Source organism: Athene cunicularia (genome assembly GCF_003259725.1).
Source record: "Athene cunicularia isolate RWA chromosome 15 unlocalized genomic scaffold, athCun1 chr15_part1, whole genome shotgun sequence".
NCBI lineage: Eukaryota > Metazoa > Chordata > Aves > Strigiformes > Strigidae > Athene > Athene cunicularia.
The window spans coordinates 11,831,616-11,852,908 of record NW_020799121.1 but is presented as its reverse complement, the minus strand read 5'-3'; the positions used below and the strand labels follow the sequence as shown (position 1 = coordinate 11,852,908).

General features: G+C 50.1%; 1 protein-coding gene across 1 annotated transcript in view; it reads right to left on the bottom strand.

The window, feature by feature from the left end:
* Nucleotides 1–195: 195 nt before the first annotated feature.
* SCARB1 (scavenger receptor class B member 1) overlaps nucleotides 196–21,293 on the bottom strand; it is a 24,377-nt gene continuing 3,279 nt past the window's right edge. Inside the window, exons 3-13 of the mRNA XM_026859964.1 lie at nucleotides 17,353–17,510; nucleotides 15,888–16,029; nucleotides 15,256–15,459; nucleotides 14,848–14,943; nucleotides 14,136–14,248; nucleotides 12,046–12,212; nucleotides 11,317–11,435; nucleotides 9,588–9,661; nucleotides 8,622–8,673; nucleotides 8,009–8,155; nucleotides 196–2,289 (exon numbers count right to left, since the gene is read on the bottom strand). Coding sequence (XP_026715765.1) covers nucleotides 2,167–2,289; nucleotides 8,009–8,155; nucleotides 8,622–8,673; nucleotides 9,588–9,661; nucleotides 11,317–11,435; nucleotides 12,046–12,212; nucleotides 14,136–14,248; nucleotides 14,848–14,943; nucleotides 15,256–15,459; nucleotides 15,888–16,029; nucleotides 17,353–17,510 — 1,395 coding nt within the window. The 3' untranslated portion in view covers nucleotides 196–2,166. The remainder of the gene's footprint in view (nucleotides 2,290–8,008; nucleotides 8,156–8,621; nucleotides 8,674–9,587; nucleotides 9,662–11,316; nucleotides 11,436–12,045; nucleotides 12,213–14,135; nucleotides 14,249–14,847; nucleotides 14,944–15,255; nucleotides 15,460–15,887; nucleotides 16,030–17,352; nucleotides 17,511–21,293) is intronic.

Genomic DNA, 21,293 nt, shown 5'->3' with positions numbered 1-21,293 from the left:
GGCGCCTCCGCGGCCCCACAGCTCCTCCCGGCGGCCGCGCCGCAGCGCCGCAGCCCCCCCAGTTCCCCCGGGGTACCCCCAGGGCAAAGCCTTACAGCAACGGGCACCTCTGTATTAAAAGCAAGAGCCCTCGCTGTATATTTTTCTGCACACACACCCCAAAAGAAAAAAAAAAAACCAGCTTGCGCTAAGACCAATATTCCAGTATTTTATTTGTTTCCACCTGTACAACAGCAATCAGTACCAGTACGTCATTCAAGCCTCAAGCAGGCGAGCCCAAGGGTGGTTATCTTTGATCTAGTTAAGCTTTGCCGAATGCCGCTGGGTCGTACTGGTGAGAGTGGAAGCGTCCCACAGCGCCCTGGCTGGGGCCGTGCCCCTGCCCTGTTCCCGTGACACTTGTCACTGGCTGAGGCTGGGGGCTGTGAGCCACTGTGTGCAGGTGGCTACCTTGGGATTCAAGGCCAGAGAGAGTTTACAGCTGTACTTTGAGCATCACCCGCAGTGAGGACTCATGCCACAGTAATAATCCAGCAGTTCTGGCCACAAGAAGGGGCTTGGCTAGTCCCATCCTGCCTGTGAGACACGCTTTGGGCATCTAGGCAAGTTCAGCCTATGGGCCAAGTTCTGGGTAGCTGCTACCCGTCCCCTTCATGACCTGGGCTGTATCACAACACGGTGAACCACCCTGAGCCCAGCTGCAGGACCGGGGACATGGCCAGTAAGGAATGCACCAGCATAGAAACTGCTGGTCTTGGTTTTAGCTCCTGTGCTCTTCCAGCCTAGCAAGGACGGAGGTGTAAGAGGAACTTAACACCCTCTTACCCTACTAGGAGATCACAGGACTGTCCTAGACCAGTGCAACAGTTTCTAGACCACCACAGAATCCATGTCACACACAAGTGCAACAAGTCCCGTGGTCCAAGAGAAACCAGAGACTCCCCCCACTCTGTTTTGTCCTTGCCAGAGGCACCAGCACGGGCCCCTTTGGTTTTCCCAAGGGCTAGCCCAGTTCCTGGTTGGAAGCAGGGAAGGGAGGTGTAGTAGCCAACTAGTGATTGGTAGTTACCCAAGATTATCCCTGGGCCTTGAGCTTCTTTCCCACTAAAGAGTGACCTCAGCCAACCCAGCCCTAGTTGACACCCAGTCCCAGATCCCCCAAGACATCATTTCAGAAATCTGCAATATTTTAATCAAAACCTACTAAGGCCATTGTTATTTTCACGATTGCACATAGCTTCCTCCATCTCAAAAGCACGAGTATCTTTGTTAAGGCTCAAGGACTGGGTCAAGTTTCTGCCTACTCCCTTTCCACCTGCAGGCAGCACGAGCAGAGCGACACGATGGCCTCGCAGCTCGGACAGTGCACGGGCAGAAGAGCTGAGCCTGGGCAGCTGAGCAGGCAGCAGGAGCTGAGCGCCAGGTCAGATGTACCACTGAGTTTTCTGGCAAGGCTCATCTCGCGCGGTCACGTAAAGCAAGGAGAGGCTAAGTAAAAGGGTTGTGGGCTAGAATCACTGGAGCGCAAGGTCACGGCACAGAATCGGGGCTTTAAGTGTCACCACTGTACTCTCCAACATGTGCAAAGGCTGGAGCAACCCTGGGCAGGCCCCAGGTACTCTGGGAAGAGACATCACTGATGTGACAGCACCCAGAATTGATTTGTGGTGTAGTCCAGTCACATCAAGTGGCAATAAAACCATAAGTGGCTTCAGGATAGCAAGCCCCATTCGCGTGAGATGAACAGCGGCTTTTAAAAAGATCACTAAATCCCATCAGTGCTACGTATACAAACCTCATTTATTTTAAAGGCTCCTGTTAAAGTGCCTTTTATTCCTAGCAATAGGCAGTCTTAAATTGCAAAATAACTTCACGGCTCAACCAGTGATCATCTTCATTGCTGCTGGCTCACAGGGAGAGAGGGGCTGTGGCAAAGGCCGCCCCCCTGGGAACAACGCTGTGGTTTGGGTGTCTGGATGAGGTCTCCCGTGCCCCAGCGCGGGAGAGCTGGTGCAGCAGTACTGTCCCGTGCCTTTGCCAGGGTGCACGGGGTCTCCGCTGAGTTGCTCAGGACGACTTCACCTTCCAGAGACCTCCGGGGATCCAAAGCAGGTCTCGCCCCCAGCACGGACGTGTCCCGGTGGGCAGCGTGCGGGGGCTGGCGGCTCAGGCTTCGGCGTCGTCCTGGCTCAGCGTGTCGGCGTCGTGTAGGAGCGGCGTTGTCTCGGAGGAGGGGGGCGGTTTGCTCTGCGTGGTGGGGTGGCACGGGCTCTTCTTGGCACCGGCTCTCTGAAGAGGAGAGGGGAGGAGAGCGGTTACAGCCGCGCACTCGGCGGTGCCACTGTGCTCACACCCTACACAGGGGTCACCACAGCCCCGCTTGGGATGCGCAATCCCCAAGCCTCTTGGACTTTCATCTGGCCAAGAAACCTTTTCTGAAAGCTTCTTAAATTGAAGATTTTTGCATCTCCTCCCCTAACGAAATGAAGTTATTTCCATCCCTGCCCACCAATACACTGGTAACACCCCTGTGTACGCCCAGCCTGAAGAGCTGTGTCACCAAATGGAGGAGCTACGGGACAGAGTCAGCATGCTGCACAGCATCAGGGAAGATGAAAGGGAGATGGGCAGGGTCTCCTCAGAGACACAACAGCTTGAAGACCCCTAGATCCCAGCTGCAGTAGAGATACAGACAGCACCCATCCCTAACAAAATGTAAGTGCAGCCTCTGGGGAAGGTGAAGGATGGAAGCTGGTGCCTTCTGGCACTGAGAGGAAGGCTCCTGCTCCACCTAAAGGCTTACAACTACAAAACACGTTCACCAACCTCAAAGTTGAAGAGGAGCCAGATATGCTTTCAAGCAGATCACGTGGGTCCCCTGACTAAATCATGCAAGACCCCCCAGGAGGAAGCAGCAAGTGACAGTAGAGGGTCACTCCCTGCTGCTGGGGACAGAAGCACCCATCTGCCCACCTGACTGGTCATCTAGAGATATCTGCTGCTTGCTGGGGAGCTGGATTCAGGGTGTTGTGGAGGGACTGTAAGCCTTATCCAACCCTTTGACTATTACCCATTACTTCTTCTGTGTGGGCACCAATGATATCACCAGGGCTACCTAGAAAGTATCAAAAGTGACTACAGAGCTCAGGTGGGGGGAGATAGTCAGGGCAAAAAAGCTGGTTGAAATTCAAGGATTACCTCCACCAAGCTCAAGAATGGTCCATCCCAACAAGCATCCCAAGTCAGGCAAGAATGCCAGCAGGCCTACATGAATGAACAAGGAGTTCCTGGCCAAACTCAAATGGAAGAAAGCAGCATACGGAAGGTGGAGGCAGGGACAGGTAAGCTGTCAGGAATAGATGGGCACTCTCCCAGCATGCAGGGTTAAGTTAGGAAAGCCAAAGCCCAACAGGAATTAAATCTGACCAGGGATGTCAGAGATAAGAAGAAGGGCTTCCATAAGTGCACAGGTGACTAAAGGAAGACTGGGGAACACGAGAGCCCGTTGCTGAATGAGGCAGAGGACCCCAGAGACCAGGAGAAAGTCTGGAGCAAGGAAGACATACCCTTAGTGGAAGAGGAGAGGTCATAGAATACTTCAGCAACCTAGACACACATAAATCCATAGACCCCGATAGGATGCACCCATGAGTGCTGAGGGAGCTGCTAATATCGCAGCTAGGCCACTCCCCATAATCTTAGAACAATTCTGGAAATTCAGAGAGGTGCCCAAAGACTGGAGGAAAGCAAGCGTCACTCCTATCTTGAAGAAGTTCAAGAAGGAAGACCTGGAGAACTACAGACCTGTCAGACTCCCTTCAATTTCTAGGAAGGTCATAGAGCAGCTCATCCTAAGAACCATTTCCAAGCACATGAAAGACAGGAAAAGTCATCAGGAGTAGCCAGCATGGCTTCATCATGCTTGACCAACCTAATAAACTTCTCTGATGAAATGAATGGCTTCAGGGATGAGGGGAGAACAGTAGGTACTGTCTACCTGGCTTCAGTAAGGCTTTCAACACTGTCTCCTGTAAGAATCTTGTAGAGAAGCTATGAAGTATAGGCTGGATAAGCAGACAGTGAGGTAGACTGAAACAGGCTGAATAGCCAGGCCCCAGCAGGTCATGAGAAGCAGCATGAAGTCTAGTTAGAGGCCAGTAACTAGCAGTGTACACCAGGGGTCAATACTGGGTCCAACCCTGTACAACATCTTTATTAATGATCTGCAGGTTTGCTGATGACACAAAACTGGGAGGAGTGGCTGATACAAGAGGGTCATGCTGCCCTCCAGAGGAACCTCAACAGGCTGGAGAAAGGGGCTGGCAGGAACTTCATGAGGTTCAACAAGAAGGTGTGCAGTCTTGCACCTGGGGAAGAACAACCTCATGCAGCAGCACGTGCTGGGCACGAAAGGACCCAAGGCTCCTGGTGGACACCAAGTTGAACATGAGCGGTGTGCTCGTGTAGCAAAGGCAGCTAACTGCATCCTGGGCTGCGCTGGGACCTGTTGCCAGCAGGTCAAGAGAGGTGATCCTTCCCCTCTGCTCATTGCTGGTGAGGCCACACATGGAATACTCTGTACAGTTCTAGGTGTCCCCAGGACATGAGAGATGGAGTTATGGAAAGAATGGAGCAAAGGGCCACTAAAACGATGAAGAGACTGGAACATCTCTTATACAAGCAACAGCCAAGAAAGTTGGGACTGTTTAGCCTGGAGAAGGCTCAGGGGGATCTTAACAATGTATACAAGTATCTGAAGGGAGGGTGTAAACACAGAACCAGGCTCTTCTCAGTGGTGTCCAGGGGACAGGACAAGAGCCAAGAGGCACAAACTTAAACACAGGAGGTTCCATCTGAACATTAGGCAACACATTTTTTTGGTTAAGAATATGTGAAAACTGTCAAAACTGGAACAAGTTGCCCAGAGAGGTTGGGGAATCTCCATCCTTGGAGATTAGAGACATCTGCAGATGGTCCTGGGCAACAGGCTCTAGGTGACCCTGCTTGAGCAGGGGGGATGGACTAGATGACCTCCACAGATCCCTTCCAACCTCAACGATTCAGTGATTTTGTGATCCTGTAATACAAATCCAGATATTTTATACATCAGAAATTCCCTCTTGAAAGCTTTTTCAAGCATGCAGGAGGGGAGTGATGCCCACCGGTTGAATACCTCTGTTACCCTCATGAGTTTTTACCTGTTAAAAAAACCCCAACAACTTACCTCTGAATCTCAAACACTTGAAGGGCGCAAAACAGGCAAGAAAAGTGTTTCCTCACACCAATCCTACTTTTCACCCTGATCCCTGCTGATATTATTAGGGCTGCAGATCAGGTACACCAGGAGAAACAATAAGAGCATGTGCTCGCAGCCTGGTTAAGTGTGAGTATTAAGACATCTAAATTGCCCTGAATAAAGCCATGAGACATTATTACATCAAAGCTTGCCAAGAGGGCATGTCTGGTAGACATGGACAGTAAACATTTCTGTTTGATTGGTTTTAAGCAAAGTTTAATCAAATCAGGATGAGAGAAAAGTGTGTTACCTTGACTGGGTACCCACCTACAGTCTGGCTTCCCGCAACACCGTCCCCTTAACCGGAGGCAGCTTTTCTGCAGAGGTGGCCTGGTTGGCCTTATTACTGTCTGAGTTCTTTTTATTGCTACTCCAAAATAAAGAGCATTTTTCCTAGAAGACAATCAGGCTAGTTTATGCTGTACTTGGTCACGAATTCCACGAGGGTTCCAATTTTAGGAGGAGATTTTAAATCACTGTTTAACTAGAATCTACTCATTAATGAAGATTTCAAAATTTAGGTTAAACTAAGTCCTATTTTAGATTTTGGTCAGTGTCAAGCCAGTTTGAAAATGGTCTGTTTGCCTTTTAAACGCAACACCACACAGGCTTCAGGCCACGTTAGGAGGGGAAAGCTACAATGCTGCATCTGGGCATGTTTTATGCCTGTACAGGATTTACACATTGTGTAGAACTGCTGGTCCAACAGATGCTTTTCAAACTGGCTCCACTATAAGCTAGACAAAGATTTAAGTGTTTCACACTTATCTAGACTGGGTTTAGAGCACACTGCTCCTTCCAGAAGCCAGAGGCACACAAGATCCTCCAGGAAGGAGTTGGGTTCAGGGAGACCTCCACGCTGGCAGACACGTGAAGGTGGGGTCAATGCCCCCTCTGACACGGCCGTGATTTCCAGAGGGAGGACTGTGCATGATTAAGCAATCATTGCCAGATCAGCAACACTTCAATCAAATAAGGAACACACCTTGGCTGCAAATTGCTGTCTTCCAGCTCTTATCTATTCATTAGGCAGAGACTTTCATGTGTTGTTGCACAGCTTTCTTAGAGATTTATAAGGTCATTGAGGCTTTTTAATCACTTTGCAGGTAGTCAGGCACTTCCTGCGGTTGATTTTTGGTTCTAGCACTTCGTGACACTTTTCACCGAGCACCCAAAACCAGCTGGCTTACGCCTGGGTTTGGGAAATTTCACCAGCAGATATTCAGTTGACTTGAGTGAATTTTAAATCCAGCTTTTCTTCCTGACCCTTTCTGGCATGGGTAAGGCTCTCTGATAGCAGGAATTAAGACTTACACAAAGCAGGGTGAGGAAATGCCAACCTGGGGCCACATAAGGTCTTAGAAATAGCTGCCCAGCAAATACAGACATTTTTTCAGATACGCTGGTGCTGTGCAGCAGAGGAAAGTCTGTTTGCCAGCAACCGTTTGCGTTTGCTGAAGCAGAGAGGTTCAGCAGCCATCTCGGGAGCACGGTAAGGGTTTAATGCTGAGGCCTCAGCCCTAGCATTTGCTCCCACCCTGCAGGGAAGTGCGTGGAGGAACAAGGGGATTTGGGATCATGTGTTTAAGTCAATTAAGCAGTTCTAGGCTTGGTTAAAATCCAATTATGTGATACTCAGAACTTTGGCACTATTTAAAGTGGGTTTGCATTACTGTTTCAGTAAGGGCAGTTACATGAGGTTGAGCAAAAGCAGCCCCTCACATGTGCTCTCCCCTTAGCTCACTCTCATCCTAAGCGTTGCCTTTTTATCCCCACAAGTAGCTTCTTCACTTCTGTAGCTTTAGAGCCAGCTCAATCCGTTTGACTGTAGTGCAAAACTAAATAAGCTTGCTTTGATATAGGTTAGGGTAGGAAGCTAGATCTCTACTTCAAGAGCTAAAGCCTTTAGAGAGCTTAGTGTTATCAGATGAATGTTTTGGGGCTGGAGGCATAGATCTCCATCAAGTGGTTTAGCTGGTTTATGTTCTGTCCTTACAGCTCAAACCCGTGTGCTAGCCAGGCACCCTCACTGCCTGCCCCATCCTGGGCCAACTTCTGCCCAGCTGCCAGCTCCCTGCTGGCTTCAAAGGTCTTCACTTCTCAGTAAGACCAAATCCATAAGGGCCCTGAGGGTTTAACTTCCAGAGCTCTTTGGAGTAGTTCACAGAGAAACCAAGTGAGTTTCAGGGAAAAGCAGAGTCCAGTCTGCGTTGAGAAGCAGCCACAGTGTCTGTGCCCCTTCTGCAAGAACACAGTGACTGCATTTCATTTGTGAACAAGCTGTGTTCAGATAGCTCTATCTCCTTGAGAAGGCTCTGTTCAGATTAGAAATCTGTTGGGACCCTGCAGAGATGCACAGATTTGTGGAACAGCACAGACCTGCTGCTTTCTATGACAGCTGGGTTGATGAGCTAGGCTTGTTCTTTCATAAACTGGATGAGCCTAGAAACACCTCCTCCTACAGAAACCCACTTCCATCACTGTTGTGCACAGAGAAGGCAAGAAATGCTCTCATGTTATCTGCTTTCAGTCCAATTTCTAGATGGCCAAGGAAGTCCTGCTGCCATGTGCTCACACCTGGCACCATTAGGACATTGCTCATGGCATCAGCCAATGTTTCCTCAGAAGTGTTAAGACTGTCAGCCCAATCGACATCTGATTAAGTCTGATTTGACTAACAGCATTTCCCATTAGACATCTCCAAGGTCTTACCTGACTCATTGCCATGAGCACAGCTGCTGAGATAATGAGTGGAACACTCAGCCCAAGGAAGATATACTGCAGGTAGTCCAGCAGGGATGGGATCAGCACCAGGTTGGTGTAAAACTGCTTTAGGACTGAGCCTTCGATGGATCCGCTCTGCTCAAAAAAAGCAAAGTCGTCAGTGGCATTTCTCTCCCAGCCAGAGCTGAGACAGACCAGCTGCACAATCCCTCTCCCACCACCAATTAGGGAATGTAAGCAAGATTCAGTCAGGCTAGAAGCTTCCACTAAATGGTTGGAGTCAGATGGCCATGCGCACAGCTGGAGACTGCACTCCCTGGCCCACATGAGCATGGGGATGCTGGCAGCTCCATTCTGGGCCCTATTTAACCCCACAGCTAGGACAGAGCCAGAGGTTTACCAAGTATAGTGCAGGGTTTGTTCGGCTCAGAGGGATTAATGGCAAGCCAAGTATTGCAAAGCCTTCTGTTGGTGCTTAATTAGTCTGTCTGGCTTAAAGATTTATCCCAAGTGGAGTTTCCCAAGCACTGGGTGATGGGGAGGCAGTTCCCCCGTCCCACAGGAAAGGCTCTGCAGAATCAGGTTGAGGAAGGCAGCTCACCTCTGCAAACCACAGCAGCGGCAGGACCACTGGCTTTATCTTCCCTGTTTGACTGGGGAGGGAAGAAAAAAAAAAAAACCAAACAACCCACACTTAGATTTCTGGTTGATCAGACCACAGTTAGTGCCATAATTCTTCCTAAAGGGATGGGTTTGACAGACTGATAGTGGCCAGGAAAACAGTGTAAGGAGGCAGCAATTTCTGCTGCTTCAGTGAGCTGCTCTCCCCTTGAGGGACCGGGTCCAACCTGGGCCTTTCATGCAAGAGCAGAGCTTACACTTCCATTTGTGCTTAACTGCCTGACAACAGCAGTGCGTGCCATCCCAAATCTGGGCTCCGGGGACATGAACTCAGTGAACTGGAATGCTAAACTTCATGCAGCAAGACATCTCAGTCACCTGCATGGTACCAGAGGGTGGTGCAGCCAAGTTCACAGCATCAGGGCTGTTTGCTGGTGTGTGAACTAGAGCCGGTCAAAGCAGCAAGAGCATGCTCCCACCCTTGTAGGTATTTAACATCTAGCATGATACAACTTTGGGGCAGAGACCCTCTGTTTGTTTTCACAGAGCTAAAAGTGTCTTTTAGGACAGAGGCTTCAACTGCAAACCCTGTAGGCAGAGGGTGTTTTGCCTGTCCGTGTTGGATGTCACACCTTCTGAGCAGCAGCACGCTCCTGCACCTCACCAGGAGCAGCAGTCCGATCATCAGCTCCCCAGGCAGGTGCAGGAATGCTGCAGGAGCCCAGCAAACAGGCAGCCACAGGCTGCACCGCTAAAGGCTGGCAGTTTGAGGTCACTGGAATAGCTGATATTTCACCACATGAGCCAGCTGGCTTCTGCAACCATGCCAACTGGGACTGTTAAAGCTACTTCATCTCTGGGGAGAGTAAACTGTAGTGGGCCCAGCATCAGCAGCACTCCCTGCTCAAGGGAGGGAGATGGACATTGGTAAAAGGTGACTACTTACATTATACCAGACACCTGCTTTATGTACAGGTTCAGCTGGAGCTTGATGGAGCAATTCATGGGGATGCCCGTCATCTGCACAGGAAGAGATCAACCAGTTCATCAGTAAAGCCAACATTTGTCTGGAGAGCTTTGCAGAAGAGCCAGCCTTTGCTTTCCATCACAGCTGCTCGGGGTGCCCCCTTCCAGAGCAACGGACAGGATCATCCAGAGTTCACCACAGTCACCACACGCAAGACCAGGAGCGTGGCTGGGGTTTCCACCAAAGCAGACACATCAGTCAGCCAGGCTCTGGGGATGAGCAGTCACCATCTGAGGAGTCCACCATCCCCAGGGCAAGGTGCAGTCTGTCCCCTTCACTTGAACACTCACCAGTCACTGAGACTGTGGCACACAGCAGCGTGCAGAAGGGATCTCTGCCCTTGGGGTGGTCTAAGGCACAAAGCCACCCTGAACAGAGGTGGCTGCTGCAGAAGGCAGCACACATGCAGTGGGCAGACAGCTTGAACCAGGGAGGTGCTGTGTCACCCAGGGCTTGTGGGACTGAACATAAGCAAGTTCAAATTACCAAAGGAACATATGCACCCTGGAAGGGACTCCCTAGGCAGGGTGTTCTAATAACAACTTCTGTGGTTTTTGAAGCCTGGAAAGATTTCCAGATTTCCATCATTCATCCTACCAGGAGCAGGATGGAAGCACATCAACGCAAAGACTCATGCACACAGCAAAGGACAAAACATTTGTCCTAACTAGGAGCAACAGCCATCACTGTCCAGCAACAGGTTAAGGCCATGAAAACACCACACTTCAGTGCTGGTCTTGCTGACACCCATAAAGTTGGTTTCTGATGACACTGCAGTTTTCCAATACATTAAGGGCAGAAAGTTTTTGTTGGAATGACCCTGTCTGTACACAGCAGGCTGCAGCTAGATAAGAATACAGTTAATTGTACTGTTATCAGTAGATGTTTGATACTGTAATAAACTTAATTAGATTTCCATAATTGTGATAAGAAAAGCAGTAAGAACTCAATGCCTTGATAAGAAGCACAGCTTACCTTACCCCTAGAGAGGGATTGGTTTCTTGCTTGAGCAAACATCACTGAGTGTTTGGAAGATCTGACCACATGCAACACAGGCCATGGGTGGAAGATCCCACAGTCCCCTCCCCATCAGCAGCTGGGACAATGATAGCTCAAGGACACCCCAACTCATTGCCACTGGAATGGTGACTTCACCCTTATGCCATAGATATGTGAGAAGTGTAACACAGCAGCAGGCCAGAGCAAAAGCAGCCAGTTAGACGAGCAGGTTGAGAGATTAGAAGAAGTCAGCCCCAAAATGGTGGTGACAGCTTCTGCTACAGCGGGGTCTTCAGACTTTGCCAGTCAGCTCTCATGGCAATATGTGTTTGCAGATTTGGGGCGTAACTGGGCTGCTGCTAGATACACCTCCTGGTGTTATAGACCTGAGTCAGTGGAAAAAAACTTGACTGTGCTTATCAAAACAATTATGCTTATAATTAGTTCTGCAATTCTCTTGAAGCCAGGCTCATTATTCAATTAGTTTATGGTTTTGATATTTTTATCTGCACATGTCCTCGTCAGTCTTTGCACTATGGAACCTGCCCAAACAAATGCCACGAGAGCAGAGCGAGGCGGCCAGGCAGCTGGTCCCGCTCAGCCCAGGCCGGACCCCAGGGCCAGGCGAGGCCCCCCCAGGCTCACTCACCGGGTGCACGTCGAGGAAAAGCCCATGCTGGTCCTTGCTGGGGTGGAGGCCTTCGACGGCGTCCACCAAGGCTGGGTCAGCGTTGTAGAAGTGAGGATGGGAGATGAATATTGGTGCATCTGGATGAGAACAAAGACACCTTAAGCTCAAACCCACCTGAGACTTTTTGTTGAGGTTTTTAAACTGTTGCAGCATGTGTTCTGAACAGACCTTTATACTTTTCTCTTCCCAACCAGAAATCTCTGTCCCTCCCTGCAGCTTCTTCCATTGGGAGGGTTAAGACCCAGAGTTTAAGCCACCCTCTCCCACCACACATCATGCAATGCCCTAGTGACTCGCTGTACCCAGACATGGGTTAGGGCACTAAGTCTGAATTCTCACTCCAGCATCACCTGCACTCAACACCCAACATTAACATTTCATTTGGCAGTTACAGGGCCTGCCTGCTCCCTCCCCAGCCCAGGGGATGTACCACTCCCACCGTATCCCTGGGCATTCCCACAAACACCAGGCTGCTGCAGGGCTGTGGACTTCGAGCACAAGGATTTTCTCTTTCCCTCCTTGCTGAGACGTCTGTGGGAGTGCGAGAACACCGTGCACACAGATACCTTTTAGCACTCCAGCAGATAGCAGAGCCAATTTCACAGACAGCCAAGCTGGCATCACATCCCCACTGATTAATACTGATACAAAAGGCAGAGCCTGGGGACTTACTTACTAAGGACTTACTTAGCCTACAGGTGCTGACGTTCTGGATGCCAGACTGCATGCAGGGGCAGAAGCCTTCATTGGGTGGATAGTCTGTGCCATTGGCAAAGAGAGTTTTCGGTGCCACAAAGCGGTAGGTGGGCACACCCTCAAACTTCCCAGACTGCTCGTACACTAGTGTCATGGACCTGGAAAGATCCAGTGAAGAAGGATCAGGATTGGCCAAGAAGTTCCCAGCCCAGAACCAGACTCTTATCTTCGCTGGATAAGATGTGGTTGCAACGTAACTTAGACTTTGAGATCAAGATAAACACTGAGCAGTGCTTTAAATGGGGAATGAATATTTAAGGCATTTGCTTTCCATGCTTTAAGCAGAGATAAAGGGTTGGTCAGGACTAGTTATGGAGAGAAACCACAGGCTTTTAAGTCTGTTTGCAGTATCCAGATGAGATTTGTTTAAAGGCATGTAGTAATCCCCAGGGCTGCTCTCCAAGAGATAATACCCTCTTTGTGCAAGCCTTGGCTCTGAGGTGCTCTATCACAGGGGATGCACCCTGGCTAAAACTCTCCTGCGGCACAGCTCCAGCATATAGGCTGGCAGGTTAGTGAAGAATTTTACTACATTATGCAGCGAGATTTTTTATTTTTTTTTTGATACAACAGGCTAGTGATGTTATGCTGCATTACTGCTACTGGCTGGCCAGGATAGATACAAATTTCCAGGAGGGAATTTTGCCTCTTTCACACTTGAGCATGGCTTCCAGGGATGCAGACAGCTGGGGCAGACCAAGGAGATGCTCATTCCTACAGCTGACATCAGGCCCAAGGACTGGGGATTCAGGGCATGTTCAACAGTTACATGCATGCCTCTCGGCTGTACTCACCTTCCAACAAGGAGGCAGAGGCTGCTGCAGCACATCAGCAGGATAAAGCCTTGCCTACCTTGCACCAGAACATCCAGGTAGTTGCATCTCAGCATCAGCTGCACTTAATGTGCAAACAGCATAGGAGATAAGCCCTGCATGCCCAGCTGCAAGGCAGATATGCTCCTAGTCTATCAGCTGATGTTTGTGAATCCCTCCTAGCCAGCACTGCTAGCAGAGAGGCTGAGACAGGGATTTGGGGAGGAGAGACAGCACTGCCTGGGGAAGAGACAGAGCCACTTCCCCCACAGCACTGTTTGGTGGGAACCTCCTGCACTAACCAGAAACCAAGCTTGGTTTCCTCCACTTCTCTTTATGCCTTGCCTGGAAACACGCTCTGTTCCCTAGAAGATTTATCGAAACAGGTTATGTGTATTTAAACTTTGATTACTGGTAAACTTCCCTAAATTCTTGGCTCCCAGTCATTTTGGTATTTCCTGATGTCCCTTGTGTAGAGGAATTCCTGCACTAATACTTGGTTCAGCTGACTTCACTTGTTCACTGAAGAGGTCATTGTTCCCTATTCAGCACTTGCTTGTTTTGCAGCACTATCTACAAAGCCTGAATCAACATTATCTTCCCCAGGCTGGAGATAGGGTTTTGTGCTATGCCTGCCTCCTGGCTTCCCCTCCTTCCAGCCTTAGGGAGTTTCCACAGGGGCAGGCTCTGCAGGGTACTTTAACCCCTGTGTGATCAGCTAAGGTCAGGGTGTCTGACACAGGACAGACATGCACAGCAGTGCGTGAACTAGGCAGAAGAAAAAAAAAAAAAAAAAAAAAAGCAGCCTGGAAACGGTGGCACAAGCCCCCCCGCCATCACTTCTGAAAGCATTTAGTCAGCTGAAATAGTTCCGCAAATAGTTAGAGCTGCATTTCTTTATGACAACTCTTACTTCTCCCTCTCGCCTCCCACATCTTATCTAGACTGGTTATTTTCTACTGATTCAACACGGGCAAGTCAGACTTCTCCAATGATCTGGAAGGTATTTATGAGTACCACAAGATGCTGCTAATTAGATAGCTACACTCTCTGCAAAGCTCAGGTACTGCATCAGAGCTGCAGCTGAATTTTAAGTACAAAAACAAGTCCTGAGCCTTCTGCATCACTGCACAGGTACTCTGTGTGCACAGGATGAGTGCTGCATCTCCTGCCACCTGCACGGGGACAAGCCAGTAGCTGTGGCCTCACCTGCATGCGTCAGGGCTGTAGAACTCCAGCGACGTCGGGGACATGAACGGTGGCCACATCTCCCCCGCAGTCCCATTGATCATGTTGCACTGGCTGCTCCGCCAGTAGTTCACCTACGAGCCAGATGTAGAGAGAAGAGCTCAGAACGATGAGCTAGCTGAAGAGCTGGCCTCCACCGCCAGATGGGACATCCACCACTCCACACTGCCTCCACAGCAGCTTGAGACAGCAACACTGAAGAGCTTCCAAGATCTTTCCCGTTCACAAACGTCTGCTCAATTAATGGAAAAACAGGACAAGATCCACCTATCCCAAGTGCTTCCACAGTGGTCAATCTATAGGTTTTGATTTTAGTTAGGAGGGGAATTCCACAAGGGAAAAATAAGCATCCCTTTAAGGAGGGTATTTAAAGTAACACCTTAAACACAGGAGCCTGGGATTTCAACCACTGGAAGCAACCAGCTCCAACAGCATTTCAAGGGAGTCCAAGTGACACCAATGATGAGCTGAACTTAATGCTTCACAACAAGCCTCTTGTCATCTGGCTGCCTTCTGGCAACTGGCTAGAACAATAGCTGCAACAGTCATAGTCGTGTAGAAACTTGCCCCCAAACCTACAACCCTGAGATACAACAGCACTGAGAGCTTTCAGTTTATCTTGTTTCAGACCAGGCATTGCCCCTGCACTGGAGGTTTGCTGCCCGACCCTTACCTTCTTTAGTCCATTCCATGTATCCACCATGTGAACTCTACTGATGTTCTTCATGCCTGTGTTCACTGTGAACAGTCCCGAATTGGAGTTATTAAGCTGTAGAGAGAAGAAACTAACTTTTAATCCATTATACACCACAAGACTGCAATATGTTAATAACTTTGCATGCTTCATCAGCTCTAGAGGTGCTTCACACTGGAAGCTACTAAACTTTTACTTATTTCAGTTGCCAGCAACAGCTTCCAACACATGCATTTCTGCCTGAGGGGAGAATTAAGGGAGCCTTACACAACCACCACCAGCTACACACGGCTGCTCCGAACAGCTTGTGAGGGGGATAGCCCAGGCACTCAATCCCAAGGCCAATATAGCTGTGATTTTAGTGTTCCCAAGCAACAGTTTACTTACCTCTTTAAATAAGCCAAATTTCCCCTTGAAAGGGATTAGACCAGGAACAATCATATTTATTGTGTCTATAAGAGGGTCTTCATACCCCCACATGATCTCCCCCACCGTCCGGTTCATGAACGCCTCCTGTTTCAGGCCAGCCAGGGCTCCACTCAGTAAAAACTTCACAAAGCTTGGCAGGTTTTCCATCATTACAGCTGCTCCCTGGGAAAGAAAAGAAGCCTCTGAGACGAGAACCCAATCTTTACTAAAGAAGCAGCAATGCATCTTCAGTGCTCAGCTCTACAGCTCTGGAGAAATCCTTTGGACAAACTGAGGTGCACTGCTTATCCCCAGTTTGGGAAGAAAGCAGTTGAGGGCTCACAGGCTTCATTTCCCAGAGGATGCTCAAACAAGATCACAGACTCAAGCCCAGTTGCTTTGCCAGCCCCTCTGCACGCTCTGCTTCTGCAAGTGTAACAGCCCCGCATGACAACACCCAGAAAGCAGAAAGCTATTTTGTAAGCTTAACCCACCTCACGGCTTGACAAGCCTTAAGCTCCATAAGAACATAAGCTTTAAATCAGCATTGGGCTCCATCACCCTCACCACAAGCTCAGAAGCTGGTACCCATCCATGAAGCAAGTTCTTACCATCATTAAAATGTTTGGCACAACGACGTACTCATCTTCAGTGCCGTTGGACAAGTCCGGCTGGAAGAAGAGTTTCCGGTACTCCAGGAAGGAGACAGTGTCATTGTCATGGAATGTGATATTTGTCTTATATCTGAACTCTCTGCAAAGAGATGGGAGAGATCATGGGACCCTTCCCCCAGGGATGGGCTGCACAGGCCTGGCCTTGCTTCTGAAGAGCAGAGGAAGGAGACCAAGCCCCAGCAAGAAGCCATGGGACAGCAGAGGAGGCACCGTGCTGGGAAACAGGCAGTGTCAACCTCACACGCCAACCAGGGTTAGGGTCCGGCAGGAGGAGAGGGCAGCCTGAGAGTCCCCTGACAGATGGGACTGTGCAGCAGTTTGCAAACACTGAGTGTTTCTTCCCAGCTGACGAGAAGGGGCTGCAACGCTCCACAGCAGCACAAGGTTACCCCCAACATCACGAGCCTGTTACAGCTCCCAGGGGAGCTGCAGCTCAACCCACCAGCAAAAACAAAGTCCTTTATTGTGGAGCCTCTGTTTTATGTCCCACATTAGGGAAGGGCACTAATCTTGCTCAGCAGGAACACAAGGACAGTATTAAGTTTTGCCCCTTTGTTTATTCTTTTTTACAGTAAGTGAAGCCTTTTCCCCAAGCCAAGTGACTGATGTGATCACAACATACAGGATCCACATGGTCTCATGGTGTGACCTGCCTAGCACAGGGGAAACAAGGGCATATACATTCTGCCAGGTTTCCCCAGAGCACTACTCAAACAGCTTTGGATTAAACCAGTAATCTCCCCACATGAGCTTGCTTAGGCTTCTGACGTGACTTTGCCTACATGTGTAGACACTAATGTGTTTAATATCTCTATTTATGGGTAAGTTCACATGCTCAACTCAACATCAACCATCACTTCAGAGAAGCATTGGCACTTCAACCACCATCCTCAGCCATGACAAATGGACCCAGCCCTGCCTGGGTGGACCTGCCCAAGTTTTAGTGCTCTATACTGGTTCTCAAGACCAGAGCATTCCTGTTAGGCAGATTCTGGGTCTCATGTTAGATAAGAGGTCTCCAGCTCTTAAATGCACAGTGGTGATGAAACAAGGCCACTCTGAAGATGAGGGCTGCTCACCACCACACCAGCACCCCTCATGACGATATTTGGACCGTATCAACCCAGGTCTGGCTGCCCAACAGGTCCCAGCATGGGTCTGAGCTCCACAACTCAGTGAAGCACAGACCAGCCTTACCACCCCGGTGACCAGAGGTCCTACTTGTGGCTTTAGTAAGATCAGAGCAATTAGAGCACATTTGAGTTGCTTTAAAATCCTATGCCACTGGACTTGCACCAAGTGTGCTAATGCCATGTCCTCCTGCCAGAGGAGTCAGCCAGGAGCCTGGCAGACTGCATGGTGGCCGGGCTCACACCTAGATGGACTACAAGTGGTAGCTGACCTGTAAACATAAGGTCCACGCTGGTTCAGCACCGGCTTCGCTCCCTGGAGGACGTCCTTGGGGTTCAGCACTTCGAAGAAGTGCACTGCCATGTAGAAAGGAACAGGAATGTCTTTCCACATGCTGAAGGAGATGCTGTTGGGGTCAATCCTGACATTCTGCAAGCAAAACAAAAGAAGATAAGGAGACACAACTCTTGGGCTCAGTGCCTGCAGCTGAGCACATCCACCCTCAACCCCACATCAGGCTGAGCCAAAGGCAGCAGTTCCAGTAGAGGCTCTCTGGAGGATCCAGGCGTGTTATGCAGACTGAAACCAAGGCAGATCTAAACCAGGAACACTTACGTATGCAGGAGCATCAAGTTCGTGCCACAGGATGTCTGTAGGCTTATTTATTCAGGCTCAACTTTCCAGATCCTACCCACAGGATTTCGGCACTGTTTTGATGTGCTGGAGGCTCGCTCTGCGCTAGACAAGCCAGCACTGAATTATTCACAGCTCTGCATGTTTGACTTGCCTGGCAGAAACAACCCTGTCCCACAGGCCTCTGCTTGCCTGCCAGGTTTGGCAGCTCCACACAGCCAGAAGCAGGCAAGGGCTGGGAGAGGTGGCACATCCACCCACATAACTGCAAGGGTGCCAGCAGGGAGAGCCCACTAGATTCCCAAAAAGCACACAGAGAACTGGGATGGTGACCCAGCTGTGTCCCACAGTGCTGTGCAGGACACCTTTGTGACCTCTCAACTGCCATCCTGCAGTAACTCATAGTTGTCATAAGGCAGGTCAAAGGCAAGGCACAGTCGTAGTTTCCGTATCACTGTCCTGTTTGCTGGGAAATGCCTGCAAGGGCCCAAACATGACTTAAGCCCTCAGCAGCTGGCCAGCCCAGGGGCTGACATCTGGACACATCTGTCTCCACTGCCTCCCTGCCTCCTAGGGGCTGCCTGATGGACAAGAGCCTGTTCCTTCTTAAGCATTTATTCTGGGTGTGTTCCTCTATAATCTTTGCTCCCCCTGCAAGTACAAGCCGTTGCCATGGTTAAGTAACCCAACCAGCTTATGGAAGCGGGTTTGATCCACTAATTGGTGAAGGCACGTGGGCATTATCCCACTGCAGCTTGGCAGCTCCACAATGGCTCTCCTGCCCTGGAGCAGCTCGATCTGACCGTGCACATATTTGCTGCCACAGGAGTTTGAGAAGGAAAGCTGCCTGAGGCTTCCCCGCAATGCCCCATCTTTCTTTAGCCATTAGGTGAGGCTGTGCTACCCACAAGCAGCAAGGCTTTGCAAGCCCCTCACTCAAGCCCAGCTCCTCCAAGCCCTACCCCTGAGCAGACATCTCCACGGTGCAGTGTAACCCACCTAGCAAACCCTTCCCATCTCCACATCAGTGCCCGCGTGCTGCTGGCCAAGAGCCTCCGACCTGCCAGCCTCAGGGATTTCATGGCAAAGAAGCAGTGATAGGACAAGTTTTTACATAACCTGCTTTATAATCCTTACTCCTGAGTGTCCAATAGAGCATGAACAGCAAAATCTGCTTTCCTTTACTTGCTTATTCTGTCTTGTACTCCCTGGATCCCTCATTGCTTATGCATTTATTTATATAATATGTACACAGACAGAGCTGCATCCCAGCTCCCTGCTACGTTTCTCAGCCCCGTCCCATGTGGACACAGCAGCTCTAGGTACTCTACAGATGTTGCTAAGCAAGATCTACTTAACAGGGTAGCCTTAGAATTAAACTACTTGTAGGTCAAAACAAACATGGTCATATGGCTGAAATAAAAATAGAATATTTTTCACTTAGATGAGTTACAAAATGTCACTGAGGTGTTTGACTCCTCCTGACCAGGCTGATTCAGTTCTTGAGGAACTGAAAGGAACTGGCTACTGCCTGTCTCTTCCAAACAGGACCAGAAGAGCAGCAGCTCCATCAACAGTGCCCAAATCCTGCTTCTCCAGGAGGGAGGCTTCAGCCACACTGCTCAGTAAAACTGAGAGTTGAGGCTTCCTCTTCAGATTGAGAGGAGCAGTCATGCTGTGCGCAAATCAACCCCAGTGCCTGACCTCATCCTCCACATCCTCTCACCACCATCCTCATCATCCTGCTAAAAGCAAAGACAGCACTGTCAGACTTCTCCCAGATTTCAGGCAGGACAGCACAAGAATTCCCAGGTGGAGTAGAAAAGCTGAGTGACAAACAGGTGAGTTGATGCAACCTCACTGTACCAAAGATGCTATCTTAGGTGGGACCACGTCACTCCACAAAAGCAACGTCTCCAGGTTTCGCAGGGCCAATGCTGGCGGCAGCCCAACTGCCAACACAATTCAGTTTTTGCAAACTCAGCAGGAGCTGGTTCCCCATTTCTACTGTGTGTTCCCCTATCCTTTATTCAAAGATATCCCCCAAACTACAACCTTTTCCACAATTAAGTGCTTCTCCACTGGGATACACCATCCTGACCTTCCATGCAGATCCTGGGAAGCCAGCACTGACAAGCCAGCCTCTACCTGCCCAACCCCTGTCACCAGCCCTTCAAGGCCCAGCTCTTCCTCTCACCCACAACTCTGAAGACCAACCCAGTAGTTTCAGTAAAGCTCTGGGTATTTCTCACCACCCATTATCACTCAGTTATTTTTTCCAATTTCACATTAAGCCTCATAAGAGCTCAGGACCATTCTGGGTCATGCTAGAGACAAAGGGCTTGAGATGAAGGGAGGAGAAACAAGGGTTGGTCTTTTCCTCATCTTCCATGCTCATTGTGAATTACGAGGATTTAGCTAATCGGGTAGTAAGAATCAGGATAAGCTAAAGAGAGGGCAGAAAGCTCTTGGCACCAAAAATGTCTTTCCTGTTCTGCAGGGGCCATTCAACCTTTTATCTGCAGGTACCAGCTCCTGGTGTCCATGAAACTGGACAAGGATTGACTTTTACTGCTTCAGCCACGGGACTGTCTGTCCAAGAGCCAGCAAGCGCTGCCCAGCCAGCAGCGCTTCCAGAGGATATGTTTAAAGAGAAGTTCATTTTTGGCAGAGACCTTGCAGCACTTGCAACCACAACCACTGGCTATGGGGTGTTTATTGACCTCTTCCATCAGAAGATGTCAATCCATCATTTCCAGATGCTGACCTGGGTAGGTGCAAGCTTGGAGAAATGCCCAGGCAGGAGGCACATCTCCTTTGATCAGGGAGAAAAAAGTTTGGCTGAATATGGGAACGAACCAATTGGCTCATTACAGCATAATAACTGGTGTTTCAACAATGAGAACAGGAGCGCTGGTTCCCAAGATTGTGCAGCATTTACTGGACAGTCCAGCAACTCCATCCGCAGCTCCCTTCCGCCTCAGGACCTCTCTTGTGGATAAAACAGGTCTTCAGAGAAGCAATTCTTTAGGTTTTCGGTCTAGGGAGAGATATAACGACTTGGGAGGTTGCTCCATGCACGAGGCTCCTTCAGAGCACTCCTGTGCACCAGCTGTCCCATCTCCAGTCTGGGCAGCATCTCACCAGAGTACCTCTGAGCCTGGCGGCCCGCACACCTATTTATGAAAGAAACAACCAGCGCTGCAGGGCAAGGGGGGGAAGGAGGAAGGGCCGGTGCTCGGGGCAGCGCTCGGCCCTTCCCAGCTGCGCAGCCCAGCACCACCAGCACCGTCCCCCAGCCAACTCCAGCTACGCAACAAGCCCTTGCTAAGCAGGGATGAGCCCGTTCAGCCCATGCACGCCTGCTGAAACCAAGGGTGGGGTTCCCCAGACCCAGATTTGCCCACGCCAGGGCTCGGGGCCTGCTCAGCGCTGCAGCCCTGACCCCCAAGACGTCTCGGCGCTCGGGGGTCTCTTGCTCTACAGGGAAACCCCGGCCGTGCCCCAGGCCTGGCTGCACCCCGGCTCCAGCACACCCCGCTCCGCACCACCATCACCCCGCCCCTCGCGGCGGGCCCC